This window comes from Pan troglodytes, chromosome X (assembly GCF_028858775.2).
Source record: "Pan troglodytes isolate AG18354 chromosome X, NHGRI_mPanTro3-v2.0_pri, whole genome shotgun sequence".
NCBI classification, from domain to species: Eukaryota; Metazoa; Chordata; class Mammalia; order Primates; family Hominidae; genus Pan; species Pan troglodytes.
In genome coordinates this window covers 132,574,940-132,592,787 of record NC_072421.2, presented here as the reverse complement: position 1 = coordinate 132,592,787, position 17,848 = coordinate 132,574,940, and the positions used below count along the sequence as shown (strand labels likewise).

At 39.9% G+C, this 17,848-nt stretch overlaps 1 protein-coding gene and 1 long non-coding RNA gene across 3 annotated transcripts; one reads left to right on the top strand and one right to left on the bottom strand.

The window, feature by feature from the left end:
• Positions 1-2,405: 2,405 nt before the first annotated feature.
• Positions 2,406-5,457, bottom strand: LOC107972686 (uncharacterized). Its single transcript, XR_001715270.3, has 2 exons — positions 5,334-5,457; positions 2,406-2,769 (listed from the first exon to the last, which is right to left on the bottom strand). It is a non-coding gene; the product is annotated as an uncharacterized LOC107972686 (long non-coding RNA).
• A 5-nt stretch (positions 5,458-5,462) lies between these two features.
• On the top strand, positions 5,463-7,065 carry ETDB (embryonic testis differentiation homolog B). 2 transcript variants are annotated; one of them, XM_054676520.1, is made up of 2 exons: positions 5,463-5,566; positions 6,709-7,065. In XM_054676520.1, the coding sequence occupies exon 2, from the start codon at positions 6,758-6,760 to the stop codon at positions 6,935-6,937; it is 180 nt and encodes a 59-aa protein (XP_054532495.1). In that variant the 5' UTR covers positions 5,463-5,566; positions 6,709-6,757; the 3' UTR covers positions 6,938-7,065. The 2 variants fall into 2 exon arrangements, with proteins under 2 accessions (XP_054532495.1, XP_054532496.1); XM_054676521.1 differs by having other exon boundaries at positions 5,563-5,653.
• The last annotated feature ends 10,783 nt before the right edge of the window (positions 7,066-17,848 follow it).

Sequence of the window (17,848 nt, the reverse complement as noted above, 5' to 3'; positions counted from 1 at the left end):
GAAGAGTAGGAGGAGTGGTAAAGGAGTGCACGAGGGCTTCTTGGAGTCTTCAACACTGATGGACTTCGTATAGCACCCACTGGGGGATATAGCACAGAATAGTTGCCCAAACATACTGGCCAAGAGAGTACATTGTTTACAGGACAGTTAGCAACATCTCATAGATCTAGTATTCCATGAAACAGTTTCAGAAATATAATTGAATAATGTAATGTGGTGAAAAGGGGTCTTTGACATAAAGGATGGGCAGTGAGACTCCAAAGATCCTTTCCCTTCTCAAATTTGCTTTGACTGACGCTGCGCTGGTCGTGCTCTGAATCTCCCTCTTGGTTTTCTCTCTAAGAATAGGACCCCACTTAAGTATAGCCTCTTTCCAAGCTGCCATAGCCTGCACTGCTGTTAATGGGGACTAGGCCTGGTCTAATTCAACTCTTTTAAAGCTAATCCAGAAGACATTCAACTGGAGCCCTTCAACTGAACAGGAGACCCCAGTCACCTAACATTGTGTTCAGAGAGAGCAGCTGGGAGTTGTTGCAGCTTCTTGGCATTTCTTCAATAATCAATGACTTGTAAGACTGGAGACAGAAGAAAGGTGAAAAGCAACAGCAGTGGAGCTGGGCATTGCGAGTCCCATCTGAACTGCGACAAAAAGGATTCATTACTAGACTCCCAACACAAGCTTGAGAAGGCCATCTGTTGCTGCCAGTGGCTATGTCAGTGCTGAAATGGAGTCACCACCCCAGAACAGCATTTCCAAGAATCCCTGGGGACAGGGGCACCCACTATGGGGACAGTGTGCTGAGCGTGGGCCTGCATGGGCATAGGTGGGTGGGAGCAACCTAACCAGCTACTCATCCCGTTCCATAGAGAAAGTAATGATAGGGACATGAATAAAGTTCCAGCTGCTATGGGAGACCTGGAGAGGAGGAGGTTCTTGAAATTCCACGTGCTGAGGAACCCCTCAGTAAGAGGTGAGGCGCTGCAGCTTGGATTCCACTAGGCTGAATGGCAAGAATAGAGTTTCTGACAAATGCAGCCCAAGATCTCCATGAAATCCCAGGGAGAGACCTGTGCCTAACACCCAGCATGGCACATCTGCAGGCAGGACACACTACAAAAATCCTGCTTTCTCTTCCCCAAGGGCAAGATTTTGATGTCTACAATGCTCCTTCGATGGCTAAACATGTATCTCACAATTCTCTGGGACAGAGGTCCTGCAATCAGTTTCCAATTAAAATTGATAACTGGCAAAACACTTAAAACATGCTATCTATAGACAGGAAATGTAGCTCCAGTTCATTGAAAATTTTCACAAACGGTGAGTATTGAACTATTTAAGGAACAGACGGTGCCAAAAAGATTCTGACACTGACTTATGTATTTAGACACTGGCCCTGCAGAGCTAGGTCTCACCTTTCCATCTATAGGGCTGCTTATGGCAATCGCCATGACGCTCTGCCTTGGGGGCTTTTTGTCTCACCCTTAGAGCATGCTGGATATGACCCAAGGCCAACTGAAGGTGACAGGGATTTATATCTCCCATGGGGGAAGTACTTTAACAAGAATGGTTGGGTATTTGGTGGCTAAATACCCCCAAGCCATCTCATTCTGCACTTGGGATGAATGTGAGGTGAGTGTTCTACAAAGTCTCCCATAGGGTTCCCCTGGGAATTAGCTCCAGTCGCCCACAGTGGAAACCTGCTAGCTTATTCCTCCCACTTAAATTGGCTGCATTCCTTGTATGTCTCACCTCCCCACACCCTTACCTGTGCTATCTGGGACTCCCTCCCAAGTAAGTGTTTTCTACTCACAAGTGTGCCTCAGGGTCTATTTCCAGGGAACCCACACTTGAACACCTTGTATGCTAATTTATCCTCGAACTTGAATGTCTGGCTAGAAGTAGAATTGTAGGCTCAAAGTTACTTTGCACCAACACTTGAAAGACCATTCGTTATTTCCTGGGCATTTCTGGTTACCTCTTTAGCTGCCTTTCTTTTTTTCTCAATTTAAGAAGTATAGCTCTTGCGAGAATTCCCTCCCCACTCTGCAAGCCACTCTCATTTTAAATTTATTTGATTTCAATTTCTACCCATGCTCTCCCCCAAACTTCAAGGGAGACAAATCAAGACCTCTAAGTGGGCTCCTTAAAGGCCCCTCCCCCTAGAAATTTAGGGTTGCAGGGCCTCTCCATGTGTCCACTCAGCTGCCCTTCCAGCTTCTCTAAACAGGGCCCCTCGTGTCTCCAACATCCCCAGACTCTACAATGTTAGTAAACACCTTCTCGGAGGGGAGTAGGTAAAGTTCATCTGCTGTGGCCTCGGGTAACACAGAGACGGGTCAGAAGTCAAGAAACCAGGTGATCAAAGACCATGTCCAGCCAAAAGCAGTGAGAACACAGCTTCCACTTGTAATGGTTGCATCAGGGGAAGGATTTATTGATCCACACCATTTTCTTGGATTTTCCATCCTCCCCAGGGGGCAGAGGTGGGTTGATTGTGTGGCGTGTTGGCAAAGGCCAGGTCCACCCTGGTATGGCTTGCTTCAGTGTCCACAGCCACTCTGTCAGATCCGCATCGTTTCTATGATTCCCAAGCTGTCTACTGAGTAAAACGCTCAGCACCGATTTAGAGGCCAGGCTGGGTCTTAGGTATTCATCCACCTTCCTCCTGATGCTCCATGCAGATGTGCTGGGACCTACTTCAGAGTGTCCCTGAGCCATGACTGCTTGACTCCACAGATGGCTTCAGGAAGACAGCACAGAAGAGGGACCTGTGAAAGTTGATGGAATCTAGAATTACCTGAAGGAGAAGCATCAAGTAGCCCCAGAAGCCTCTCTGCACTTCTCCTCCCTAACACACATGCGTGCATGTGCACACACACACACACGATCATAAAAGTCAGCTTTGTGGCAACTTGTGATTTTTAAATTTCTTTGAGTTTCACATATGCATGAGTATATTTCTAGAATCTCTTCGCTGGTCCATGGACATGTCTATCAATTCTTGTCTCATTCACCAATACTACAGAGTAAGTTTTGAGTCCAGAATGACAAGCTACCCCTCTTGCATAATCCTTCACATTTTTTTGGAATATAATTTCATCCGATCTTCCAGTTACACACACACTCAAAATTCTGCTATAAACTATCATTAGGATTGTACTGGATATACTGATTTATTCAGAGGCGAATTGATGCCATTGAAAAAACTGATCTTCCTCTTAAGAAAAATGTAGTATTTTAAAATATTATGTGACTATTCAAACTGAAGGCTCATAAAAAGTGGCATGTGTGTTTTCCTTATATTTACCTTCATTATTTTTCTAGGTGTTTCATAACGTTTGCAACCAATGTAAATGGGATAGCTTAAATCTATGATATTCCCTATTTATTGGAAGACTGTGCAAATTTTTAAGTTATTTATGTATTCATTTATTTTTATTGTAGAGATGGGGTCTCCTTATGTTGCCCAGGCTGGTCTTGAACTCCTGGGCTCAAGCGCTCCACCCCCCTCAGCCTTCCAAAGTGCTGGGATTATAGGCGAGAGCCACTGTGCCTCACCTAGTATGCAAAGTTTTTACGCATTTAACTTCTATCAATCAGCCTCTCCTGACCTATTTCCTAGGTGATTGCCTTGGATTTCTAGGATGTCAGTTCCTTAAGAGAAAGATAGTTTTCCACTTTCTTTGTTAACAAAATACACCGATAAGTTATCTTCCCTCTCCAAATTGTTTAGGACAATGAATATGGCCTCAGGGTCTTTACACGGTTCTATGTGGCCAGGAGAAAACCTGCGGGACTGAGCGTTCCTTCCCTGCCACTCAAGAAAGGGAGTGTGTGACCTGGGTCGCTTTAAAAAAAAATTTTTTTAAACATGCTATGTATAGAAAGGAAACGTAGCTCCAGTTCAATGAAAATTTTCACAAACGGTGAGTATTGACCTATTTAAGGAACAGACAGTGCCAAAAAGATTCTGACACTGACTTATGTATTTAGACTCTGGCCCTGCAGAGCTACATCTCATCCTTGCATCTACAGGGCTGCTTATGGCAATCACCATGACTCTCTGCCTTAGGGGCTTTTTGTCTTACAGTTGGAACATGCTGGATATGACCCAAGGCCAACTGGAGGTCTTGAACTCCTGGGCTCAAGCGATCCACTCCCCTCAGCCTTCCAAAGTGCTGGGATTATAGGTGAGAGCCACTGTGCCTGACCTAGTATGCAAAGTTTTTATGCATTTAACTTCTCTCAATCAGCCTCTCCTGGTTCTATTTCCTAGGTGATTGACTTGGATTTCTAGGATGTCAATTCCTTAAAAGAAAGACAGTTTTCCACTTTCTTTGTTAATAAAATACACCAATATGTTCTCTTCCCTCTCCAAATTGTTTAGAACACTGAACACGGCCTCAGGGTGTTCAGAACCATGTAAAGCATGGTTCTACGGGGGCTAGGAGAAAACCTGGAGGAGTGAGCCTTCCTTCCCTGCCACTCAAGAAAGGGAGTGTGCGACCTGGGTCACTTTACAGTAACGTCAATTTCCTCCGTTCTTACATAAGACTGAGTGGGCAGCCAGTGTGGAGGCAAGCCACATCTCATAATAGTCATTTTAGTTCCTCATGAGAACCACACTACAAAAAACACAAAGCGCTGTCCTCACCGTTATCCCTCTGACAGCCTGGAAAATCCATGTCCAGCATCTAGACAATATCCACATGGGTCACACTTTAATGGCAACAATGTAGTTATTCTAGATCAGAGACTTGGAAGGGAATATGGCTTGAGACATATGAGTATGTCTCAAGGAACTGGTCCAGTTTTAGCATAAGATTTTCCAAAGCATTAAAAGCCCACCTGCATCCCAGGTCCACAGAATAAAGGTGTGAAGCTGCACTGCATTGAGCTTTGGGAGGGGCTCCACTGCACTGAGCTTTGGGAGGGTTTAGATAAGTGTGGGAGACACAGCAATGTTTAATTGCAGTGTTCAATTTCTGCAACTAAACACTCCATTTACATGAATTGTGTATTATAGAAGGAGTACCTGCAGAGTCATGACCAAAAATGGATGCAAGATTGAGAAGCAAGTAGGAAGTTCGACCTGGAACTAATTCCTGGATTGGAACATGGCGGACAAAGTTGCTGATCACTACCCAGGGGACAAGGCAAGATGCAATGGGTGCTGTTTATTTACAGAAAGGAGAAATTTTAATGGATTTTATACAAGCCAGGAACAAGCTCTGAGGCCAGGGTAGTTGAGGGTTCTGTCTAGGAAGGAGACATGCAGATGGCACCCAGCCACAGGATATACCCACCTCCTCTCCCAGCAACTTCCACTCACCTTATTCAGGCTTGAACCAGAAGGAAGCCAGGCATGGTGGCCAGTGTTTGAATCTTGCAGACTGTTGGCACTAGGTTCTGAGGACAATTGTGAGTCACCATAGTGACTATGACTTCACTTGGTGCTGAACCAATCAGGCCCTGGGACTCAAGGAAAGAGAGGGAGTGCCAAGCTGTTACTGTTTACCCTCTGGCCCAGATCTTTCTTCAGAAGAAACCTGAGTGGTCTCACAGGTAAAATATCCTGATATACCAAGATCATAGAGCATCCTTTTGTGCCATTAACTAACTAACCTACCTGATAAACCCCAACCCTGTTTGGTAAGTGGGGGAGGTTATCAGAGAGTCATTTGTTCAAACTGATACAGAGACACTATAGAGCAGTGGGTAAAAGCAGAAGCTTCAGATATAGGCTTTCTCAGTTCCAATCTCACCTCTCTGTCACTTGGGCAAGTCTTTTAGTCTCTCTTGGGAGGTCAAAATAGAGAACACAGTGGGCATCCACCCCTAGCCTTGGCACTGTGCTAGATTCAAATGAAATGCAGAACTGGGTTTTTGGGGATGAGGCAGGGCCAGGCATCAGAGGTGAGTACAATCTTTAAGCCACTGTGATTACGTTCCCAGGATGGAAAATCAGCAGGATGGACCTTAGAAACAGAAACTAGGTAGTACTTGAGAATGTCCAGTTTATCTCTTACACAGGGGTTTGGAGTAAGATTCACACCTGCTTCACCAGTGATTTTCAAAGGAGGCAAATCCTATTTGAAGCTAAAGTCACATAAAGAGATTTGGAATGAGGAAGCAAATTATAGCAGCCTGCAAGTTGTAGAATGAAGAAATGCAAATGTAAAGTACTGAACTTTGTTATGGATAGATTTACCAAAGAGAATTACTCTGCATAACATGAATAATGGAGTTCAGAAGGAAGCCCATATCCCAGGTACAGGGAAAACTCAGAGGTGAGAAGAAGGCAGCTCTGAAAAAGAGCAACATAGAATTGAGTTAAAATTAGTGTGGATATAAGAATCACAATGACACTTGAGCTATGAGGTAGTGTTTTGAGTACAATCTAACAAGCCTGTGTGTGTCAGGTAATGATTAGAGGGATGCAATAGTGTGTCTTTAATGTCCCGGGTCCCATCAGGCTGCTGCACAGCCCCATGTGTAAGACAGATAGAAGAAACAATATGGTTGGTGCTTCAAATCAGATGATGACCCAAAGCAATCTCCTGTGACTACTGCTGGTAGCAGTGTGTGTGTGTATGGGTGTGTGTGTGTGTGTGTGTGTGTGTGTGTGTGTGTGTGTGTGGTTTTGTGCCAGTGAGGAAGAGGTTGCCGGGTACACTTGATTACCTAGAATACATCATCTTTTTCAGACTTCCTCGGTTGTGCTGTTTTACTGAGGTTGGGTGGAGTCAACACGTCATGGATAAAGAAGTCCCTAAAGGCAGTCCCAGGGAGCCCGCACTGAACATCAAGAAGTCAGACAAATCCTTCAAACGCAAGAAGCCCACCGAAAATGTGCTGATCTTTTTAATCAACAGACAACTGGGCAGGCACAGAAGTGACATCGACCTGTCAAGATGGGTGTGGATGCTGTCATAAAGCAACTCTAGGGTGGACATGGCCTTGGATAAAAGGTCATGTGGCTTACGTGCTGAAGCCTGCCCAGATTTTTGAGACATTAAATATAATTAGAACAATAAACTCCTCCCATGTTTGAGTCATTAAAACAGAGTCTGTCATTTCACTCCTTGAGGTTGGATGTGTGTTTGCTGACAGGGTGTTCTTGGGTTACACTGAAAGGGGCTTCTGTTCATCCTAACACGCTGTGCAGGGGTGCTTAGACCCAGGGGAGAGGGTGAGATCATGCTGCACACCAGATCTCTCCCACCATCAATCTGAAAAACACTGCAAAGTCAAAGTGATGTAGTACTTGGCATTCAAGGACCAAAGACTCTTCTCCCTAGCCATTTTGAAGAGACTGCCCTGGTGTTCCCCTCTAAAACCCAATGCTTGTCCTAGTGAAAAGACATTGTTTAAGAGCAGACCAACAGTTGGCCTGGGGGTTTGGGATATGTTTTAATACTGCCAATGTCATATCCACAGAGCCTTCCAGAGGCAACCGCTCTGCCCTTTGTCCCCAGGAAAGTATAGAATGCTCTGGTCACTTTTTTGTGTCATGTCAAACAAACCTGCTCAGGCCACAGCCAAAGATAATTCATTTGACTGAAGTGAAGCCACCTGGTAGGACAACAACACACATGAGATGGCTCCCATTGAAGAAGCTCTGTCCCCAAAGAATGTGCTGAGCAAGTCAGATACTCATTCTGAGAAACCTGAAATGGGAACTATGTGGGCAATTGGTCACTGACAAGTGAGAGTTAAAGCTGAAGAGGGGACAGGGAGAGCAAAGAGGTCAGAGCCGTGGCAAACATGGGCAAGCCTAAGTGAGGAGTGAGATGAAATTTACATAAGGTGAACCATTAAAGCCATCACAGATTCCAAGCATTTCTCTTGTCCTTTCACGTGAGCTGCAAGATAAGCCCCTGCAAGCAGTCCTCTGTCCCCTCTTCCCCTCCTCCCCAATTCCCTGTGTTCTCACAACCTGTCCAGCATTCCCCAAGGCCCCTTCCTGTGTCCCCTCCCCCGCCTACATCTAAGGGGCTGTTACTCTCTCTCCCCTTAGCCAGGTCTCTTCCAGATTTTTTATGTGGTACGAAGTTAAACTGCTCTATGTCCTTTTCACCGTCCTCTTTGTCCCTGTCACCTTCTCTGTCCCTGCACTGATGCAGCATCGCCAAAAAAGAGCCACCAGCCTCTCCTCAGAGGATGCAGCTGGCTGTAGGATGGAGAGGAGGGGTTAGAGGCTGCCAGGTAGAGGGGCCTCCTGGGTGCACCGTTGGGAGGAACGCTGCCTGGACACTGCTATGTCGGTGACTATTTACCTGCAGCCCAGCATCAAACAGTGGCTGTGAGGTGGAGAATAGGTGGGGAATGGAGGCTGAAAGGGCAGCAGGTAGGGCAAGAAGGAGCCAAACCCACAGGAGCAGAGGCCGATAACAGCCAACCTCCTACACTCCATGGCCACACAACAGAAGAGACAGAATTTAGGATACAGAGTTATGTGTGGATAAATCTCACCATCATACTGAGTGAGAAAACAAGTAGCACAGAATTATGTACCAAAGAGAAACCCAACTGTGCCAAGCAGTACTTGGGTATATACATAGACAGTAAAGTTATCCAAACTAGAGCAGCAGCACATTCAAGTGGAACTCTGTCCACTTTCCGACTTGACTAGTGCCCCAAAACAATTGGTACCAGCTGTTTCCCATCTTGCAAGGAGTTGCCTAACAATGGAGGCCTGGTAAAGAAGGCAATCACAATCATGTGACCTCTGACCACTCACTCACCTACAGGTGTCTACTCACACTGGAAGTCTGGGTGGGTTGGAGACCAGAGAGGCATGCTTCCCGGGGATTGGAGGCTGTGCCGAGTTTAAACGAGGAAAACTTCCTACACTTCAAATTCACTGGAAGGTTGGGGCTACTCAGTGTTCACCTAGAGAACTTGACTTTTGTTTCCAGAAGTGACACTCACAAGGAAGAAATTCAGGAGGAAAGTGGCTGTAGGAGAGGGAGAGAAGATTTGGCCAAAATTCCTCTGAAGAGATGTTTCTCAGGAGATCTTAGTGGCGGCCAAATGTAACCTTCTCGGGACGGGGAAGGGGGTGGGAATCTGGATGCAGCTGACTCACAGGAATCAGAGGCTGACTGGAGACCATGCACACAGTGTCAGGAGACACTCTCTTCTTCTACTCTTTCATTTCTAGCTGCTGCCTCTCATTGCTGAAATCACTAACCAGACAGCCAGGAAGCCAAGGTGATGTCTTCCATGGTATCAGCCTTCTGGAACACACAGCCCTGCAGAGAAGCATATATCTAGTTGGACAAACTGAGAAGAATCAAATCAATTCACCACTTTTTTCTACTTCCATTACTGTTCCACCACTGTTGCTTTAATCAGAGGAATAAAACCCTTGCCCAACACATGGTAGCATACACAGTGTTGTGAGCCATCTTATCATAACAGATGAGGTCAATTTGATTATAATACCATGTGGAACCTAAGTTGTAACTCTAATGGTTACAAGAAAGTTTCCTACACATTCACATTGACTGGGTGAAGGGAAAGTCACCTTGGCAGGGGATAGATGAAGATGGCAGAATAGAAACCTACACCACTCATCCCATCTCCCTTCACTGGAACACCAGATTTTAACGACTATCTGCACACAAAAAACACTGCCACAAGAACCAAGAATTAGGTGAGCAATCACATCACCTGGTTTTAACTTCATATCATTGAAAGAGGCATTGCACAGGGCAAGAGAGGTGGTCTGGAACCACCAGTGCTACCCCTCCTCCATCCACCAGCGTGGAGAGTCTGTGCACTTTGGGGAGGGAGAGTGCAGCAAGTGGGGGACTTTACCTTGAACTCAATGCTGCCCTATCACAGCTGAAAACAAATCCATGCAGGGTGCAGCCAGTGCCCACACATATTATTATATATTATACATAATAATAATATATATTAATAGATTATATATTAATAGATTAGATTGTATATAAGAATATATATTAATAGATGATTATATGGTAATATAGTAATAGATAGATTTATATAATAATATATATTAATAGATTATATAGTAATAGATGATTGTATATAATAATATATATTAATAGATTATATAGTAATAGATTATATATAATAATATATATTAATAGATATAAATTATATAGTAATAGATATTGTATATAATAATATATATTAATAGATTATATAGTAATAGATATTGTATATAATATATTAATAGATTATATATTAATAGATATCATATATAATAATATATATTAAGAGATTATATAGTAATAGATGATTGTATATAATAATATATAAACAGATTATATAGTAATAGATATTGTATATAATAATATATATTAATAGATTATATAGTAATAGATGATTGTATATAATAATATATATTAATACAGTATATAGTAATAGATGATTGTATATAATAATATATATTAATAGATAATATAGTAATAGATGATTGTATATAATAATATATTAATACATTATATAGTAATAGATGATTGTATATAACAATATATATTAATACATTATATAGTAATAGATGATTGTATATAATAATATATATTAATACATTATATAGTAATAGATGATTGTATATAATAATATATATTAATACATTATATAGTAATAGATGATTGTATATAATAATATATATTAATACATTATATAGTAATAGATGATTGTATATAATAATATATATTAATACAGTATATAGTAATAGATGATTGTATATAATAATATATATTAATACAGTATATAGTAATAGATGATTGTATATAATAATATATATTAATACATTATATAGTAATAGATGATTGTATATAATAATATATATTAATACATTATATAGTAATAGATGATATATAATAATATAAATTAATACATTATATAGTAATAGATTGTATATAATAATATATATTAATAATACTTTACATAGTAATAGATTGTATATAATAATATATATTAATAATACATTATTATATAGTAATAGATTGTATATAATAATATATATTAATAATACATTATATAGTAATAGATTGTTTATAATAATATATATGAATACATTATATAGTAATAGGTTGTATATAATAATATATATGAATACATTATATAGTAATAGGTTGTATATTATATATGAATACATTATATAGTAATAGGTTGTATATTATATTATATATGAATACATTATATAGTAATAGGTTGTATATTATATTATATATGAATACATTATATAGTAATAGGTTGTATATAATAATATATATGAATACATTATATAGTAATAGGTTGTATATTATATTATATATGAATACATTATATAGTAATAGGTTGTATATTATATTATATATGAATACATTATATAGTAATAGGTTGTATATTATATTATATATGAATACATTATATAGTAATAGGTTGTATATTATATTATATATGAATACATTATATAGTAATAGGTTGTATATTATATTATATATGAATACTTTATATAGTAATAGATTGTATATTATATCATATATGAATACATTATATAGTAATAGATTGTATATTATATTATATATGAATACATTATATAGTAGTAGATTGTATATTATATTATATATGAATACATTATATAGTAATAGATTGTATATTATATTATATATGAATACATTATATAGTAATAGATTGTATATTATATATTAATACATTACATAGTAATAGATTGTATATTATATATTAATACATTATATAGTAATAGATTGTATATTATATTATATAGTGTTATTAATATATATTATATAAGAATATTATTATATAATAATCTGCTAATTATTATAATTATTATTATATGTGTCTATTATAATTATAATATAATATTAATATTATTATAATTATTATAATAGTACATAATATAATTATATATTATATATTATTATATATTATATAATATATAACATATAATATATAATATATTATATAATATATAATATGTTATGTAATATATAACATATTATATATAATAATATATAATATAATATATAATATATTATATAATATATAATATGTTATGTAATATATAACATATTATATATAATAATATATAATATAATATATAATATATTATATATGATATGTAATATATATAATTCTTTATATCATATATAATTATATATAATAATATATTATATAATTATATATTTTTTATATATATATGTATAATCTCCAAGAAGGGCTGAAGCAAAGACCTCATCAACAATCACTAGGGAAAATCTATCTCAGTGCCTTTGCAATAACTGTTCCCTCCACATGGATTTCCTCTGGCTTTTTTCCCTATGGTTGTTTCCTTCATATCAGCAACTTGAGGGCAAGGGTTTTATTGTTGTTGTTGTTCTCTGTCACGCCTACAAGCCCTAGAAAAACTCCTGTCTGATAGTCAGTACTCAATAATATTTGAAGAATAATTGAATGAGAGAAAGGTAAGGTAGGGGGCAATTCCAGGAGATCTAGCAAAAGAGTCTGGTTTCAAGGTGAGTCAGACCAAATCAGAATATTTCACTTCCCTCTTTCTGAACACTATTTGTCCTTACTTATGATAATGTTATGAATGGCTCTAAACAGAAGGGGTATTTCTCAGAAGACACGAGATCTCATTTCAACTCTGCCTCTTCCTGGTTTTGTGACCTGTTGACAGGGCTCAGGCTGTAGCAATAACTTGTAGGTGAATCACTTGATAATTTAGGGTTTGTGTAGTAAAATGGTGTTCTTAAAGCTACAAAAGCTCTTCTGCCAATGAATATTTTACTGTTTAGACAAACATTTCTCCAAACTTATAATAGCATTAGTTGCTTTAGATGACATATATTATTAAGTATATTATTCATTATGATTTAATGGATGAGAGAAGTTCCCAACCAGCAGAAAAAGAAAATAAACCATTAATGAATTAATAAATGTAGTTATATCTTACCATTTCTTCCTCCATTCTTTGTCTTTCATGCCTAAATTTTGGAGGAGGGAGGAGTTAACCTCTCTCTCTCTCTCTCTCTCTCTCTCTTTTCTCCCTCTATCTCCCAGTTTTAGTCATACTGGGCCCACAAATTTTTATCCATTTTTTCCCTTAACATTAAATCACCAGCAATTTCTCATACTTTACAAAAGGACATTTAAATGGCTTTGTAATTAACCTTCAAGTAGATGAATTGATATTTCTTGAACCATTCTCCACTACATGGTTGTGCAGGTTATTTTCAACTCACTGCTCTTATAAGTGACTCCAGTTAATTTCCTAGTATATGTTCCTATAGTGCTCTGTACTTTTCCTCCACAGCACTTTTCACAACTTGAAATAATCATCTTTTTCATGTGTATCTTTTAAATAATCAGCTCCATGAGGGCAGGGACCACATTTGTTTGGTTCCTCAGTGTCCTCAACAAAACACATAGCACAGTGCCTAGTGCATAGCAGATACTCAATATATATTTGTTGAATAAATGAATGAATAAATAAATGAGTAAGTGAATGAATGAAAGGCATGTTGTCTTAGTCAACTCCATCTGTCATAACAATATGCCATAGAATGGGTGTCTTAAACAACAGAAATTTATTTTCACACCATTATGGAGGCTAGAAGTCCAAGATCAAGGCGCCAGCATGGTTGGTTTTAAGAAATCTGGTTGTTTGAAAGTGTGTAGCACTTCCCCCCTCATGCTCTCTCTCTCCTGCCAGGCATGTGAAAATGTGCCTGCTTCCCCTTCATCTTTCGCCATGATTGTAAGTTTCCTGAGGCCTCACCAGAAGCAGAAGCCTGTACAGCCCACAGAACCATGAGCCAATTAAACCTCTTTTCTTTATAAATTACTCAGTTTCAGATAGTTCTTTATAGCAGTGCGAGAATGGACTAATACAGGTGCCAAACACTATGGCTGGTTCTCGGCCCCAGACGGTGCCTGGGGAAGGTGAGTGAAGGGACTTTGGGACTGCCCACTCTCGCCACAGAACTCTGGGATCCTAGCTGCAGGGGACCCCACCCTCTGTGGATGTTTGGCCTGGAAGGGGAATCTCTCTGGAGATTAGACAGAGAGGGAGCTACAGCGGGTGCAAAGCTGGGGACCTATGAGCATGGGACAGCTCCAGTGGAGCCTGGCCATAAGCATCCACCCCCAAGGGCTCCTCACCTCTTTTGGAGAGGCTCTGGTCTCAGCTAACTACTAGGAAGAATGCAGGGCCTGCTACCCCATGGGACTGGGGCATGTCTGTCCTGCAGACTTGTCTGCCCACAAGCCCCTCACAGTGCCCTCACAGGGCCCCTGACTGGCCACCCCACAGAAATGTGTACACAGTGCAGCCTCAGCTGCCTGGCCTGGGTGCTTTACTCCACCTGAGTGTGTTCTGGAAGGCTGGGAGTCCTTTGGATCTGCCAGTGCACCTGGAACCCAACCCCAAGGATCTGGAGGAGGGAGCTACGAGCAGGTCCTGGTGCACCAAGGCTGCAGCCCACAGCTCAGGAGTGCTGAGCTGGGGTCTGTGCTTAGTACTTGAGTAGAGGAGGAGCCCACACTCTCAGAAAACTGAAAGAGGTGAGTTGTACAGGTTTGCTGGCTGGTGTGGGGCCTAGGGATACCTCCCTCCACAGGGCTTGTCTGGTAAGGATGTGGCCTTTCTCCCTTCCAGGCCTTCCCCCGAGGGAGCCCTGTAGCCCAAAAGACCTAACAACGACAGCAACAAAATCACGAGCACAGTGCCAGTAATCAGAGGTGGCTCCCCCAAGGCCCAGGAGTGGACTTGGTGAGGAGGTCACCCACCTCTCTCCCCCAGCACCACAGTATAAAGCTGCAAATGCAAGGATACACAAGAGTCATGTGGCTAAGAGCCTGTCTACTGCCCATTGCTCTCAAGTGCCATCTACTGGATCGCAGCCCAAACTACAACAAAAAACTACTGATTGTCCCGCTACTGAGAAATCGAGGGCAAGAATTCAACAAAAAACAAATGTTCTGTACAGAGCCTTAGACCTCTGGGAACCTCGAGAAATAAAGCCAGATGACTATATTTAACTTACACCACAGTTGAAGGAACACCAGCCTTCCCAGATGAGAAATAATCAATCAGCACAAGAACACTGGCAATTCAAAAAGGCACAGTGTCTGCTTACCTCTAAAGGAACTTACTAGCTCCCCAGCAATGGTTCTTAACCGGTCTGAAATGTCTGAAATAACATACATGGAATTCAGTATCTGGATGGCAGGGAAGCTCACCGAGATCCAGGAGAAAACTGAAACTCAATCCAAGGAAGCCAAACAATCTAGTAAAATGATCCAAGAGCTGAATGATGAAATAGCCATTCTAAGAAAGACCCAAACTGAACTTGAGCTGAAAAATTCACGACAAGAAGTTCATAATATAATCAAAAGTATTAACAGCAGAATAGACCAAGCTGAGGAAAGATTCTCCGAGCTTGAAAGCTGGTTCATCAAATCAACTCAGTCAGACAAAAATAAAGAAAATTAATTAGAAAAAAAGAACAAAACCTCTGGGAAATATAGAATTATGTAAAGAGACCAAATGTATGACTCACTGGCATTTCTGAAAGAGAAGGAGAGAGAATAAGCAACTTGGAAAATATATTTGAGGATATAGTCCACAAAAATTTCCCTAATCTTGCTAGAGAGGTTGATATACAAATACAAGAAATACAGAGAACCCCAGTCAGATACTATACAAAAAAACCATCCTCAAGGCACATAGTCATCGGATTCACCAAGGTCAATGCAAATAATTTTTTTTTTTTTTTTTTGAGACACGGTCTTGCTCTGTTGCCCAAGCTGGAAGTGCAGTGGCACAATCATGGCTCATTGCAGCCTCAGCCTAACAGGATCATTCGATTCTCCCATCTCAGCCTTCAGAGTAGCTGGGATGACAGGCATATCCCAACATGCCCAGCTAGTTTGTACATTTTTTGTAGAGGCAGGGTTTAACCATGTTGCCCAGGCTGGTCTTTAACCCCTCGGCTCAAGTGATCCACCCATCTCAGCCTCCCAAAGTGCTAAGATTACAGGTTAGAGCCACTGTGCTCAGCCAGATAAAACATCTTAAAGGCAGCTAGAAAGAAGGGGCAGGCCTGGGTGCAGTGGCTCACACCTGTAATCCCAGCACTTTGGGAAGCCGAGGCGGGTGGATCACTTGAGGTCAGGAGTTAGAGACCAGCCTGGCCAACATGGTGAAACCCAGTCTCTACTAAAAATACAAAAATTAGCCAGGTGTGGTGGTGGGCACCTGTAATCCCAGCTACTCAGGAGGCTAAGGCAAGAGAATCACTTGAATCCAGGAGGCAGAGGTTGCAGTGAGCCAAGATCGTGCCATTGCACTCCAGCCTGTGACAGAGCAAGACTCCGTCTCAAAAAAGAAAAAGAAAAGAGAAAAGAAAAAAAAAGAAAAGAAAGAAAGAAAGAAAAAAAGAAAGAAAAAGAAAAGAAGGGCAGGTCACTTACATAGGGAATCCCGTCAGGCTAGCAGCATACCTCTCAGCAGAAACCTTACAATAGAAGAAATTGTGGACCTATTTTCAGCATCCTTAAAGAAAAGAAATTCCAACCAAGAATTTCATATCCCACCAAACTAAGCTTCACAAATGAAGGAGAAATAAAATCCTTCTCAGACAAGCAAATGCTGAAGGAATAGTGTACACCTAGACCAATCTTACAAGAGATCCTTAATAAAGTGCTAAATATGGATTCAAAAGAACAACACCTGCTACCACAAAAGCACACTTAAATCATGTAGCCCACAGGCACTGTAAAGCAATTATGCAATCAAGTCTACATAACAACCAGCTAACATTACAATATTAGGATCAAAATCCAACATATCAGTTTGAAACTTGTATGTAAATGGCTTAAAAGATACAGAGTGGCAGACTGGATAAAAAGACAAGACCCAACCATCTGTTGCCTTCAAGAGACACATCTCACATGTAATGACACCTACAGGCTCAAAGTAAGAAGGTGGAGTAAGATCAACCATGCAAATGGAAAACAAGAAAGGGTAGGAGTTGCTACTCTTATGTCAGATAACCAGATTTTAAACCATTAAAGATTAAGGACAATGAAGGTCATCACATAATGATAAAGAGTATAATCAAACCAGAAGCCTTAACCATCCTAAATATACATGCACCAACATTGGATATATATGTTGGAGATATATATACATATATATATGTGTGTGTGTGTGTGTATATGTGTGTGTGTGTGTGTGTGTGTGTGTATATATATATATATATATATATATATGTCCTAAATATACCTGCACCCAGATTCATAAAACAAGTTCTTCTTGGCCTCTGAAAAAATGTAGACAACCATACAACAATAGTGGGAAACCTTAACACCCCACTGATAGTGTTAGACACATATCAAGGCAGAAAAAAAAAAAAACTCTTGACGTAACCTTGACACTTGATCAACTGGACCTAATAAACATCTACAGAACACTCCACCCAACAACCACAGAATGTACATTCTTCTCGTTTGCACATGGAACATATTCTAAGATCGACCACATTCTTGGTCATAAAACCAAGTCTCAATAAATTCAAAAAATCAAAACCATACCAACCAAACTCTTGGACCACAGTGCAATAAAAATATAAATTTATATCAAGAATATCTCTCAAAACTACAAAAATACATGTAAATTAAATAACTTACTCTTGAATAAATCCCTGGTGAACATCAAAATTAATGAAGAAATTTAAAAATTATTTGAAATTAATGAAAATTGGGACACATCAAAAATTTCTGGTATGCAACCAAACCAGTGTTAATAAGAGGAAACTTTATAGCCCTAAATGCTAGAAGTTAGAAGGATCTCAAATT

Excerpts from the sequence above, each read along its gene's own strand:
- ETDB (XM_054676520.1), top strand. The coding sequence starts at position 6,758 with ATGGATAAAGAAGTCCCTAAAGGCAGTCCCAGGGAGCCCGCACTGAAC.